The sequence below is a fragment of the Salvelinus fontinalis genome, chromosome 10, assembly GCF_029448725.1.
Source record: "Salvelinus fontinalis isolate EN_2023a chromosome 10, ASM2944872v1, whole genome shotgun sequence".
NCBI lineage: Eukaryota > Metazoa > Chordata > Actinopteri > Salmoniformes > Salmonidae > Salvelinus > Salvelinus fontinalis.
The window spans coordinates 46,410,643-46,424,519 of NC_074674.1; the positions used below are offsets into that span (position 1 = coordinate 46,410,643).

Genomic DNA, 13,877 nt, shown 5'->3' on the forward strand with positions numbered 1-13,877 from the left:
TGTCAATTCTTTAAAGGTCAGAAAGCTCAGAACAGTTTCATAAACTCCTATTTAAAAAAAATGAATTAAAGTGTTGCTGTAATTGTGAATGGTTTGAGGATAATTTAGATTTCCCAAGTGAAAGTCCATGTTTACTACTGTCAACGAACGGAAGTTGTTGTACACCATCGGACTTTTTTTTGTGAAACACTGGCGGTATTTTCGATTCTTCACGTATGTTTCCATTTTCCTACAACATATTTTTGTTGTTGTCCTCTTTCTTTTATTTGTTGACATTATTTGCAGAAACAAATGTAGCTTACTCTGTGCTATATTCACAACTTTTGCATGCTAATGTTGTTAATGTTATCTGGCGAAACGTTTAATTTTGTAGCAAAAAGTGACTACAACTAACTTTCAGCTAACGTAACTACTTTAACGTTAGTTAGCTAGTTAGCTAACGGTTGTTACAAGTATACTAATTAATGTTTTATTTCACCATGATACGCTGTCGTAGTGAACCTGCTGCCTGGTTGCTCCAGCCAGCCCAGTAACAGTGAGGTCGGATATGGAGGGTTGCTGAGCCCTGCTCTCTACCGTGGTCCGTCAGCCAGTCCAGCCGGACAGGACTCCGGTCAGGAGACGCATAGTTAGGACGACAGGATGAGCTCCGCGGCCCCTCCGGCCAAGAGGAAATGTTACATGGGACGACATCAGATCATCAAGAAAAACAGGTGGACATTTTTTCCCTCAGTACACTGAGTTAACTTGTCATGTTAACACATCTATGTCCCACTGTGGAACAGCAGTTGACTCGTTAACAGAATGTACTGGACTAGATTTCGAAACTCGGTTAATTACTATATTATAACATTAAGAGGTTTTAATATTATTCGGGATGGCGACTGCTACGGACGTTAGTATTCGATTACGTGAGAGTATACATTTTTTAGAAGAAAAAAAAGATCCCTATTTTAATGAAAACGCTTTTCAAGCGTGTAGCTTGTTATTGTCGGTCAATCAAAGCAGCACTACGGTCAAAATCTACGTTTATTGGTCGCATACACATATTTACAAATGTTATCGCAGGTGCAATGAAATGCTTGTGTTTCTAGCTCCGACAGTGCAGTAATATCTAGCAATACAAAACAATACACACATAATCCAAAAAAATGTAATAAAGAAATGAAGAAATATCAGAACAAGCGATATCAGAATGATCAATGTCAGAATATAAATATATAATGGTGTGTTTCGACAGTATGGACGGTATATGAATAAAACAGGTGTGTACAGCAGTAGTTATATAGGATGGTGTGTATAGACAGTATATGTTCAGTACATGTTCTGTTATAATCTCCACCCGGCACAGCCAGAAGAGGACTGGCCACCCCTCATAGCCTGGTTCCTCTCTAGGTTTCTTCCTAGGTTTTGGCCTTTCTAGGGAGTTTTTCCTAGTCACCGTGCTTCTACACCTGCATTGCTTGCTGTTTGGGGTTTTAGGCTGGGTTTCTGTGCAGCACTTTGAGATATCAGCTGATGTAAGAAGAGCTATATAAATACATTTGATTTGATTTGAAAAGGTGAGTACAGCAGTAGTTATATAGGAACCATTACTAGAATACAGTAAATACATATGAAGTGAGGAATAAAGTATGTAAACTTTATTAAAGTGGCCAGTGTTCCATGTTTATGTACATAGGGCAGCAGCCTCTAAGGTGCAGGGTTGAGTAACCGGGTGGTTGCCGACTAGTAACAGTGACTAAAGTTCAGGGCAGGGTACTGGGCGGAGGCTGGCTAGTGGTGACTGTTTAACAGACTGATGGCCTAGAGATAGAAGCTGTTTATCAGTCGCTCGGTTCCAGCTTTGACGCACCTGTACTGTCTCTTAGGGCCGGGACAATACCAGTATCGGAATATTTTTGTAATCACTGAGCACACCAAACTATTTGGACCTTTAAAACCCTGCTGTATGTGAAATAGTGTGTGCTATAGCTTGGAGAATAAACAACTCTGGATGACAGCATAATCATGTTTATTTTCCAAAATTAGGGTTGTTTTCCTAAAAGGTTAAATTCGCTTCGTGTTTTGTTTCCTTGCCACGATACTAATGAGTATCTCGATACTGGTATCGTCCCGTCCCTAGTGTCTCCGCCTTCCAGATGGTAGATGGGTGAACAGGCTGTGGCTCGTGTGGATGAGGTCCTTGATGATCTTCTTGGCCTTCCTGTAACACCGGGTGCTGTAGATGGAGAGCCCTGCAGTTACCGCACCAGGCAGAGATACAGCCCGACAGGATGCTTTCAATGGTGCATCTGTAGAAGTGTGTGAGGGTCTTAGGGGCCCAGCTGACTTTCTTCAGCCTCTTGTGGTTGAAGAGGTGCTGTTGCACCTTCTTCACCACTGGCTGTGAAGGGACTATTTCAATCAAATCCAATTGATTTATAAAGCCCTTTTTTACATCAACCGATGTCAGAAAGTGCTGTACAGAAAGCCAGCCTAAAACCCCAAACAGCAAGCAATGCAGATGTAGAAGCATTTCAAGTCGTCAGTGATGTGCACGCAGAGGAACTTGAAGCTTTTCACCCTCTCCACTGCGGCCCCGGATGGGGACATGCTCTCTCTGCTGTCTCCTGTAGTCCATGATCAGGGAGAGGTTATCTTCCTGGCACCACTCTGTAGAGCTGGGATGATAAACTGAAAATTACAGACACGGACATTTTCTAATTCATACTGAAGTAATTTTGATCCAGTTGCAGAGGGAGGTGTTCAGTCTCAGGGTCCTGAACTTAGTGATGAGCTTTGAGGGGGACAATGGTGTTGGAACGCAGAACTGTAGTCAACGAACACCATTCTTACATAGGTATTGCTTTTGTCCAGGGGGAATTGTGCAGTTTGATGGCGATTGCGTTGTCTGTGAATCTGTTGGGGCGGTGGGTCATAGGGTGTCAGGTGATATGATCCTTAACTAGCCTCTCAAAGCACTTCATGATGACAGGAGTGAGTTCTATCCTTAACTAGCCTCTCAAAGCACTTCATAATGACAGGAGTGAGTTCTATCCTTAACTAGCCTCTCAAAGCACTTCATAATGACAGGAGTGAGTTCTATCCTTAACTAGCCTCTCAAAGCACTTCATAATGACAGGAGTGACCCTGATATCATTACTATATTATAACATGACTAGATGTTATAACCCTGATATCATTACTATATTATAACATGACTAGATGTTATAACCCTGATATCATTACTATATTATAACATGACTAGATGTTATAACCCTGATATCATTACTATATTATAACATGACTAGATGTTATAACCCTGATATCATTACTATATTATAACATGACTAGATGTTATAACCCTGATATCATTACTATATTATAACATGACTAGATGTTATAACCCTGATATCATTACTATATTATAACATGACTAGATGTTATAACCCTGATATCATTACTATATTATAACATGACTAGATGTTATAACCCTGATATCATTACTATATTATAACATGACTAGATGTTATAACCCTGATATCATTACTATATTATAACATGATTAGATGTTATAACCCTGATATCATTACTATATTATAACATGACTAGATGTTATAACCCTGATATCATTACTATATTATAACATGACTAGATGTTATAACCCTGATATCATTACTATATTATAACATGACTAGATGTTATAACCCTGATATCATTACTATATTATAACATGACTAGATGTTATAACCCTGATATCATTACTATATTATAACATGACTAGATGTTATAACCTTGATATCATTACTATATTATAACATGACTAGATGTTATAACCCTGATATCATTACTATATTATAACATGACTAGATGTTATAACCCTGTCTTAATTACTATATTATAACATGACTAGATGTTATAACCCTGATATCATTGCTATATTATAACATGACTAGATGTTATAACCCTGATATCATTACTATATTATAACATGACTAGATGTTATAACCCTGTCTTAATTACTATATTATTTACATTTACATTTAAGTCATTTAGCAGACGCTCTTATCCAGAGCGACTTACAAATTGGAAAGTTCATACATATTCATCCTGGTCCCCCCGTGGGAATTGAACCCTGGTCCCCCCGTGGGAATTGAACCCTGGTCCCCCCGTGGGAATTGAACCCTGGTCCCCCCGTGGGAATTGAACCCACAACCCTGGCGTTGCAAGCGCCATGCTCTACCAACTGAGCTACACGGGATAACTGAGCCACACATTATAACATGACTAGATGTTATAATGTTTTAACTCTGTGTTTCTCTCTGCAGTGTCCCCGACCCTGAGCAGCCACTCACCCCAAGACGCTCCAGTCGCCTGCAAAACACTCATACACACACGTTGCGTGACAACACACACACGTTGCGTGACAACACACACACGCTGCGTGACAACACACACACGCTGCGTGACAACACACACACGCTGCGTGACAACACACACACGCTGCGTGACAACACACACACGCTGCGTGACAACACACACACTGCCCAGAATGTGGCTGCAGGACAGGTGTGTGTGGTAGGAGACTCCTCTTTAGACCCCGGAGAGGAGATGCTGCAGGTGCTGGAAGCTCTGGATCCTGGAGGGATGAAATTAACACATGGGGTAGAGATGGGGGTATCTTTAATCCAGAGAGGGGTATCCCACGTCTCTGCAGCTCCAGCCCAGACCTCCCACAGCCTGACACCAGGATCAGAGGTCGGGGCTAGGGGTGGACTTGGACCAGGTGTGTGTGAACATCCAGGGCTGGTTCAGACAGCGCACCGTAAGAACCTGGCTCAGTGCCTGCTGTTCAGTGAAGACTCGGAGGACAGAGAGCATGCTGGGACACTTCCACACAGACCTACGGACGCCTCACCCCCCCAGAAGAACTGCAGCTCCAGAGGGTGTGTCTTTACAGTAGATTAATATACAAACAAAAAACATCATTTGATCTTGTTCTAACTTTTATTGACGTGGTTGTACCTTTAACAGCCGTTGCCAATAAATGTTTATTTCATTTGAATGTTGTCGTTGACAGTAGGAAGCGCAGGGCCAGGGGGAGGAGCTCTGAGACCACACCCACAGGAAATGGTTCCTGCCAGAATGCTGACTCCCCATTGGACGTGTCTGATGACTTCATCCTGTTCAGCCCCTCCCACCTGGCACGGGCGAGGGAGAGAGGGGTGCTACAGCGCTCTCTGAGGAACAACATGTCAGCCTCTGTTCTCACGCCCCCTACTGGGCTGGAGGCCAGCACACTCAACACTACAGGTACGGGATGAAAGAACTAGTGTGTGTGTGTGTGTGTAACGTGTGTGTGTGTGTGTGTGTGTAACGTGTGTGTGTGTGTGTGTGTGTGTTTCCCCAGGGGTTGGTCTGTCAGCGGTGTGTGTGCGTCCAGACGAGCAGTGTGACAGGTTGTTGTTGTCCAGCTGGGGGCTACCTGCTGGCGTCCTTGAGCGTTACCGTCGTCATGGTGTCTCCTCCATGTTCCCCTGGCAGGCTCAGTGTCTCAGTCTGGGACGCGTGCTGCAAGGTCACAACCTGGTCTACTCAGGTACCCTGACCCCTTGACCCTACCAATCTACCCCGCCCCAGAACCCTGACCCCTGACCGTTAACCCCTGACCTCTCATCCCAGCCCCAACCAGTGCAGGGAAGACCCTGGTGGCAGAGCTGTTAATGCTGAAGAGAGTTCTGGAGACCAGGAGGAAGGCTCTGTTTATTCTGCCCTTCGTATCCCTGGCCAAGGAGAAGATGACCTACCTACAGGTACAGTGGAAGGTAGAGAGGGATAGAGGGATGGAGAGGCAGAAATGCTCTGTGTATATGTACAGTGCCTTGCAAAAAAGTATTCAAACCCCTTGGTTTTCTTCACATGTTATTGTCTTACAAAGTGGGATTAAAGTGGATTTAATTGTCTTTTTTTTTTGTCAACAATCTACACAAAAATTAAACAAAAATATAGTCGTTGCGTAAATATTCAGCTCCCTGAGTCAATACATGTTTGTTAGAATCACCTTTGGCAGTGATTACAGCTGTGAGTCTTTCTGGGTAAGTCTCTAAGAGCTGTGAGTCTTTCTGGGTCAGTCTCTAAGAGCTGTGAGTCTTTCTGGGTCAGTCTCTAAGAGCTTTGAGTGTCTTTCTGGGTCGGTCTCTAAGAGCTGTGAGTCTTTCTGGGTCAGTCTCTAAGAGCTGTGAGTCTCTTTATGGGTCAGTCTCTAAGAGCGGTGAGTCTTTCTGGGTCAGTCTCTAAGAGCTGTGAGTCTTTCTGGGTCAGTCTCTAAGAGCTGTGAGTCTTCTGGGTCAGTCTCTAAGAGCTGTGTCTTTCTGGGTCAGTCTCTAAGAGCTGTGAGTCTTCTGTGTAAGTCTCTAAGAGCTGTGAGTCTTTCTGTGTAAGTCTCTAAGAGCTGTGAGTCTTTCTGGGTAAGTCTCTAAGAGCTGTGAGTCTTTCTGGGTAAGTCTCTAAGAGCTGTGAGTCTTCTGGGTAAGTCTCATAGCTGTGAGTCTTTCTGGGTCAGTCTCTAAGAGCTGTGAGTCTTTCTGGGTCAGTCTCTAAGAGCTGTGAGTCTTTCTGGGTCAGTCTCTAAGAGCTGTGAGTCTTTCTGGGTCAGTCTCTAAGAGCTGTGAGTCTTTCTGGGTCAGTCTCTAAGAGCTGTGAGTCTTTCTGGGTCAGTCTCTAAGAGCTGAGGCAGGTAGCCTAGGGGTTAGAGTGGAGGGGCAGGTAGCCTAGTGGTTAGAGTGGAGGGGCGGCAGGTAGACTAGTGGTTAGAGTGGAGGGGAGGCAGGTAACTACTGAGAAACAAGCTGAAGATCTCATACAATGCTGTGTACCATTGGAAATGTGTTTGGCAGAACTCATAACCCAGGCTACACTTCTGAGAAACAAACTCGTTCATTTCACTCCATTTATGAGTTGTCAATTTATTGGTCGTCTTTTGTTTGAAATGCTCCTGTCAATGTTGAGTAAGGACGCAAATAGAAGTAAGACTAGGCTATCTGGCTTGAGCGCAAACATAGACCTATAAAATGTGTCCATTTGGGGATGGCTGATAGTATTTCTGATTGTCTTAACTCACCACCACTAATGAGTTGTGGAGTTTCTCAACGTCCTTGTTTCCTTCACCTGAAACTGCGAGTAAACAAAGTCTGTTTTTAGGATCAATTGAGAAGTTCCTCAAAGTATTTGAACAATATTTCCAGCTCTCTCTCCCTTTTCGATAACCACTCAGCATGAAGGGAAGAAATGTAATGCTCTGATCCAGTGGAAACGTCATAGAATACCTGATTACTTCTTATCCTTTGCACAAATAGCCTACAGCTGTGTCTGTCCCAAGCTCACTGGCGGGTACTCTGAGGGCCCAGAATGTTATACAATGTTGCAAGTTTGCTAGCGAGTTTTGGGCCTACCTATCTGATAGTTGATGCAATGTTTACAGTTTGTTGCAGACGGGCCATGTGATTTATAGGATATTTATTTATTTATTTATTTTATTTTATTTTATTTTATTATTTTTTTATCCCATTTTCTCCCCAATTTTCGTGGTATCCAATCGCTAGTAATTACTATCTTGTCTCATCGCTACAACTCCCGTACGGGCTCGGGAGAGACGAAGGTCGAAAGCCATGCGTCCTCCGAAGCACAACCCAACCAGCCGCACTGCTTCTTAACACAGCGCGCCTCCAACCCGGAAGCCAGCCGCACCAATGTGTCTGCCAATTGTGCGTCGCCCCACGGACCTCCCGGTCGCGGCCGGCTGAGACAGAGCCTGGGCGCGAACCCAGAGACTCTGGTGGCGCAGTTAGCACTGCGATGCAGTGCCCTAGACCACTGCGCCACCCGGGAGGCCCAGGATATTTATTTTTATCAGGATATTTTCTACCTGCAGGCTGCAATGTTTTTATTTGTTGGCTTTATGTAGGCTATTTTTACATAGTTGGCAATGGTAGTTACTTTTAGATTGGGTATCATTTTCATTTAGATAGAATGTAGATTCACCACAGACAACGATTTTGAGATACAAAGGCTCCACGAAAATGTGCATATGAAAATCATAACTGGCACGTATATCTCTGTACCGGTACCCCTTGTAAATAGCCTCGCTATTGTTATTTTACTATTGCTGTTGAATACTTTTATTTTCTATTTTTTACTTAACACTTATTTTTTTCGAAACTTCTTAAAGCATTGTTGGTTAAGGGCTTGTAAGTAAGCATTTCACTGTAAGGTCTTCTACAACAGTTGTATTCGGCGCATGTGACAAATACATTTTTATTTAATATCGGTAGAAATGGTAAGATAAATTGGCACTCTAAATGGAAAAGGTTTCCGACCACTGGTGTAGCCTATTAACGGGAAATTCAGGTGCAGCCGAGTCTGCGAAGCTGCAGCAGGAGGGTCGGGAACAGGTTCTGGCTAGGCTATCTTGATCTCTGGCTCCCTCTTGAGTTATTTGTGTGTCTTAATTATTTAATCAATTAGCGTGCCTAAAGCATCAGACCAGTTCGGTACATATAGTTGATTTATTAAAACCTCTTATGGCTGCAAGCCCGAGGTCGGTACACCTATGACAACATCCCCCACCCCCCCCACACTGATTAGCATCGCTAGCATAGCGTCACAATTAAATAGTAGCATCTAAATATCATTAAATCACAAGTCCAAGACACCAAATGAAAGATACAGATCTTGTGAATAAAGCCACCATTTCAGATTTTTAAAATGTTTTACAGGGAAGACAAAATATGTAAATCTATTAGCTAACCATGTTAGCAAAAGACACCATTTTTCTTTGTCCACCATTTTTTCTCAACACCAGTAGCTATCACCAATTCGGCTAAACTAAGATATTGATAGCCACTAACCAAGAAAAAACCTCATCAGATGACAGTCTGATAACATATTTATTGTATAGGATAGGTTTTGTTAGAAAAATGTGCATATTTCAGGTATAAATCATAGTTTACAATTGCACCCACCATCACAAATCGACTAGAATAAATACACAGAGCAACGTGTATTACCAATTTACTCATCATAAAACATTTCTTAAAAATACACAGCACATAGCAATGGAAAGACACAGATCTTGTGAATTCAGACAATATTTCAGATGTTCTAAGTGTTTTACAGCGAAAACACAATAAATCGTTATATTAGCATACCACATATGCAAACGTTACCAGAGCATTGATTCAAGCCAAAGAGAGCGATAACGTAATCATCGCCAAAATATATTAATTTTTTCACTAACCTTCTCAGAATTCTTCCGATGACACTCCTGTAACATCATATTACAACATACATATAGAGTTTGTTCGAAAATGTGCATATTTAGCCACCAAAATCATGGTTAGACAATGACAAAAGTAGCCCAGCTGGTCAGAAAATGTCGTGCGCCATATTAGACAGTGATCTAGTCTTATACATAAATACTCATAAACGTGACTAAAAAAATATAGGGTGGACAGCGATTGATAGACAATTTAATTCTTAATACAATCGCTGAATTACATTTTTTAAATTATCCTTACTTTTCAATACAGGTTGCGCCAAGCGAAGCTACATCTAACAAAATGGCGGCATAAGCGATTAACATTTTTCGACAGAAACACGATTTATCATAATAAATTGTTCTTACTTTGAGCTGTTCTTCCATCAGAATCTTGGGCAAAGAATCCTTTCTTGGGTCTAATCGTCTTTTGGTCGAAAGCTGTCCTCTTGCCATGTGGAAATGCCCACTGCGTTCGGCATGAACTGGAAACGTGCCCAGAGGTTCAAAGTGTCTCAGAAAGCAATGCCTCAAAATCGCACTAAACGGATATAAATTGCTATAAAACGGTTTAAATTAACTACCTTATGATGTTTTTAACACCTATAACGAGCAAAAACATGACCGGAGAAATATTACTGGCTAAACTAAAGCTTGGAAAAAGAGCAGGTCCGTGTCCACCTTGCATCAGGCGCAGCTGGAAAAGGGACACTACCTACACGTTGTGTTGTTTTATAGAGGCTCTGATTGCGCAATCGACTCCATTCAAAGCGTCACCACGTAATGACATCCAGGGGAAGACGTAAGCAGTGTTTGTATCCTCATAGCATTCACAGGGACCTTTAAACTGACTCCAGATCAGGGGCCAAGATGTCTGAAATCTGACTCCATGTCAGGGAAAGTGCTGTAGAATGAGTTCTGTTCCACTCAGAGACAAAATTTCAACGGCTATAGAAACTAGAGAGTGTTTTCTATCCAATAATAACAATAATATGCATATTGTACGAGCAAGAATTGAGTACGAGGCCGTTTGAAATGGGCACCTATTATCTGGCTACTCAATACTGCCCCTGCAGCCATAAAAAGTTAAAACACATCGTGTGTGGGCCTCCCGACTGGCGCAGTGGTCTAAGGCACTGCATCGCAGTTGCTAGCTGTGCCACTAGAGATCCTGGTTCGAGTCCAGGCTCTGTCGCTGCCGGCCGCGACCGGGAGACCCATGGGGTGGTGCACAATTGGCCCAGCGTTGTCCGGGTTAGGGAAGGGTTTGGCCAGAAGGGATGCCCTTGTCCCATCAAGCTCTAGCGACTCCTGTGCCGGGCCAGGCGTATTTACGCTGACATGATCGCCAGGTGCACAGTGTTTCCTCCGACACATTGGTGCGGCTGGCTTCCGGGTTAAGCAGGCAGTGCTGCTTGTCAAGAAGCAATGCTGCTTGGTTGGGTCATATTTCGGAGGACGCATGGCTCTCGACCATTGCCTCTCCCGAGTTTGTACGGGAGTTGCAGCGATGAGACAAGACTGTAACTACCAATTGGATACCACGAAATTTGATACCACAAATTTGGTCGAAAGAAAAGATGACTCTCAAGATTCTTTTGGCCGGTTTCCTTCCTCTCCGGCAACTGAGTTAGGAAGGACTGGGGATCCAACCATCCAACGTGTCATTAACAACTTCACTGAGTACCACTCTTCATATTTTCAACATGGCTGCTATATGTTATGGGTATGCTTGTCAAATGAACTTTTCAGCAGGACAATAACCTAAAACACATTGAATGTTCCTGAGTTGCCTAGTTTTGACTTAAATTGTCTTGAAAATCTATGACAAGACTTGAAAATGGCTGTTTAGCAATAACCTTAAATAATAAATAAATAATAATAATAAACCTAAGTTTGAAGTATTTTTGGGGGAGAATAATGTGCAAATATTGTACATTCCAGGTGTGCAAAGCTCTTAGAGATTTACCCAGAAAGACTCACAGCTGTAATCGCTGTCAAAGGTGATTCTAACATGTATTGACCCAGGGTTGTGAATACTTCTGTAAATTAGATATTTCGTTTTCAATTAATTTGCTAAAATATATAAAAACATGACAAATGCAGTCGGAAAGTATTTAGACCCCTTCCCTTTAGCCACAGTGTTTTACGTTACTAAAAATAGACAGAGAGTCGTCTCTGGAGTGTGTTCTCTGGAGTGTTTTCTCTCCGGAGTGCGTTCTCAGTGTGTGTCGTCTCTAGTGTGTCGTCTCCAGAGTGTGTCCTCAGGGACAGTGTGTGTGTGTCCTGTCCGGAGTGTGTTCTCAGGGACAGTATGTGTCGTCTCCAGAGTGTGTCCTCGGTGTGTGTCGTCTACAGAGTGTGTTCTCAGTGTGTCGTCTACAGAGTGTGTTCTCAGGGACAGTGTGTGTGTGTCCTGTCCGGAGTGTGTTCTCAGGGACAGTATGTGTCGTCTCCAGAGTGTGTCCTCGGTGTGTGTCGTCTCCAGAGTGTGTCCTCGGTGTGTGTCGTCTCCAGAGTGTGTCCTCAGTGTGTGTCGTCTCCAGAGTGTGTCCTCGGTGTGTGTCGTCTACAGAGTGTGTCCTCGGTGTGTGTCGTCTCCAGAGTGTGTCCTCAGTGTGTGTTGTCTACAGAGTGTGTTCTCCGAGGCGGGGGTGTGTGTGGAGGGCTACATGGGAGGCCGGGCTGCTCCTGGAGGTTTCAGTAGTCTGGACGTAGCAGTGTGTACTATAGAGAAGGCCAACTCCCTCCTCAACAGACTCATAGAGGAGGACTCCATGGACCTACTGGGTAGGTGTTGAAACATGTACAGTATGGTGTTAGTGTGGTGTAATAATCTTATCCGCTGTGTGGTAGTGTAATAATCTAATCCACTGTGTGTGTAACAATCTAATCTGCTGTGTGTGTAGGTGTGGTAGTGTAATAATCTAATCCGCTGTGTGTGTAGGTGTGGTAGTGTAACAATCTAATCCGCTGTGTGGTAGTGTAATAATCTAATCTGCTGTGTGTGTAGGTGTGGTAGTGTAATAATCTAATCCGCTGTGTGTGTAGGTGTGGTAGTGTAACAATCTAATCCGCTGTGTGGTAGTGTAATAATCTAATCTGCTGTGTGGTAGTGTAGTAATCTAATCCACTGTGTGGTAGTGTAACAATCTAATCCGCTGTGTGGTAGTGTAATAATCTAATCCGCTGTGTGGTAGTGTAATAATCTAATCTGCTGTGTGTGTAATAATCTAATCTGCTGTGTGTGTAATAATCTAATCTGCTGTGTGTAATAATCTAATCTGCTGTGTGTGTAATAATCTAATCTGCTGTGTGTGTAATAATCTAATCTGCTGTGTGTGTAACAATCTAATCTGCTGTGTGTGTAATAATCTAATCTGCTGTGTGTGTAACAATCGAATCTGCTGTGTGTGGTAGTGTAATAATCTAATCTGCTGTGTGGTAGTGTAATAATCTAATCTGCTGTGTGGTAGTGTAATAATCTAATCTGCTGTGTGTGTAATAATCTAATCTGCTGTGTGTGTAATAATCTAATCTGCTGTGTGTGTAATAATCTAATCTGCTGTGTGTGTAATAATCTAATCTGCTGTGTGTGTAATAATCTAATCTGCTGTGTGTGTAATAATCTAATCTGCTGTGTGTGTAATAATCTAATCTGCTGTGTGTGTAATAATCTAATCTGCTGTGTGTGTAGGTGTGGTAGTGTAATCTAATCCACTGTGTGTGTAGGTGTGGTAGTGTAATAATCTAATCTGCTGTGTTTGTAGGTGTGGTAGTGTAATAATCTAATCCACTGTGTGGTAGTGTAATAATCTAATCCACTTTGTGGTAGTGTAATAATCTAATCTGCTGTGTGTGTAGGTGTGGTAGTGTAATAATCTAATCTGCTGTGTGTGTAGCTGTGGTAGTGTAATAATCTAATCCACTGTGTGGTAGTGTAATAATCTAATCCACTGTGTGGTAGTGTAATAATCTAATCCGCTGTGTGTGTAGGTGTGATAGTGTAATAATCTAATCCACTGTGTGTGTAGGTGTAGTAGTGTAATAATCTAATCCACTGTGTGGTAGTGTAATAATCTAATCTGCTGTGTGTGTAGGTGTGGTAGTGTAATAATCTAATCTGCTGTGTGGTAGTGTAATAATCTAATCCACTGTGTGGTAGTGTAATAATCGAATCCGCTGTGTGGTAGTGTAATAATCTAATCCACTGTGTGTGTAGGTGTGGTAGTGTAATAATCTAATCCACTGTGTGGTAGTGTAATAATCTAATCCGCTGTGTGGTAGTGTAATAATCTAATCCACTGTGTGTGTAGGTGTGGTAGTGTAATAATCTAATCCACTGTGTGGTAGTGTAATAATCTAATCCACTGTGTGGTAGTGTAATAATCTAATCCACTGTGTGGTAGTGTAATAATCTAATCCACTGTGTGGTAGTGTAATAATCTAATCCACTGTGTGGTAGTGTAATAATCTAATCCACTGTGTGGTAGTGTAATAATCTAATCCACTGTGTGGTAGTGTAATAACCTAATCCACTGTGTGGTAGTGTAATAATCTAATCTGCTGTGTGGTAGTGTAA

The 13,877-nt window shown here is 42.5% G+C and overlaps 1 protein-coding gene across 1 annotated transcript in view; it reads left to right on the forward strand.

Moving 5' to 3' along the window:
* The first annotated feature begins 250 nt into the window (after window positions 1-250).
* polq (polymerase (DNA directed), theta) overlaps window positions 251-13,877 on the forward strand; it is a 112,142-nt gene continuing 98,515 nt past the window's right edge. The window contains exons 1-6 of the mRNA XM_055935201.1: window positions 251-713; window positions 4,311-4,928; window positions 5,063-5,295; window positions 5,393-5,581; window positions 5,665-5,795; window positions 11,929-12,085. Of these exons, the coding sequence (XP_055791176.1) occupies window positions 643-713; window positions 4,311-4,928; window positions 5,063-5,295; window positions 5,393-5,581; window positions 5,665-5,795; window positions 11,929-12,085 (1,399 nt within the window). The 5' untranslated portion in view covers window positions 251-642. The remainder of the gene's footprint in view (window positions 714-4,310; window positions 4,929-5,062; window positions 5,296-5,392; window positions 5,582-5,664; window positions 5,796-11,928; window positions 12,086-13,877) is intronic.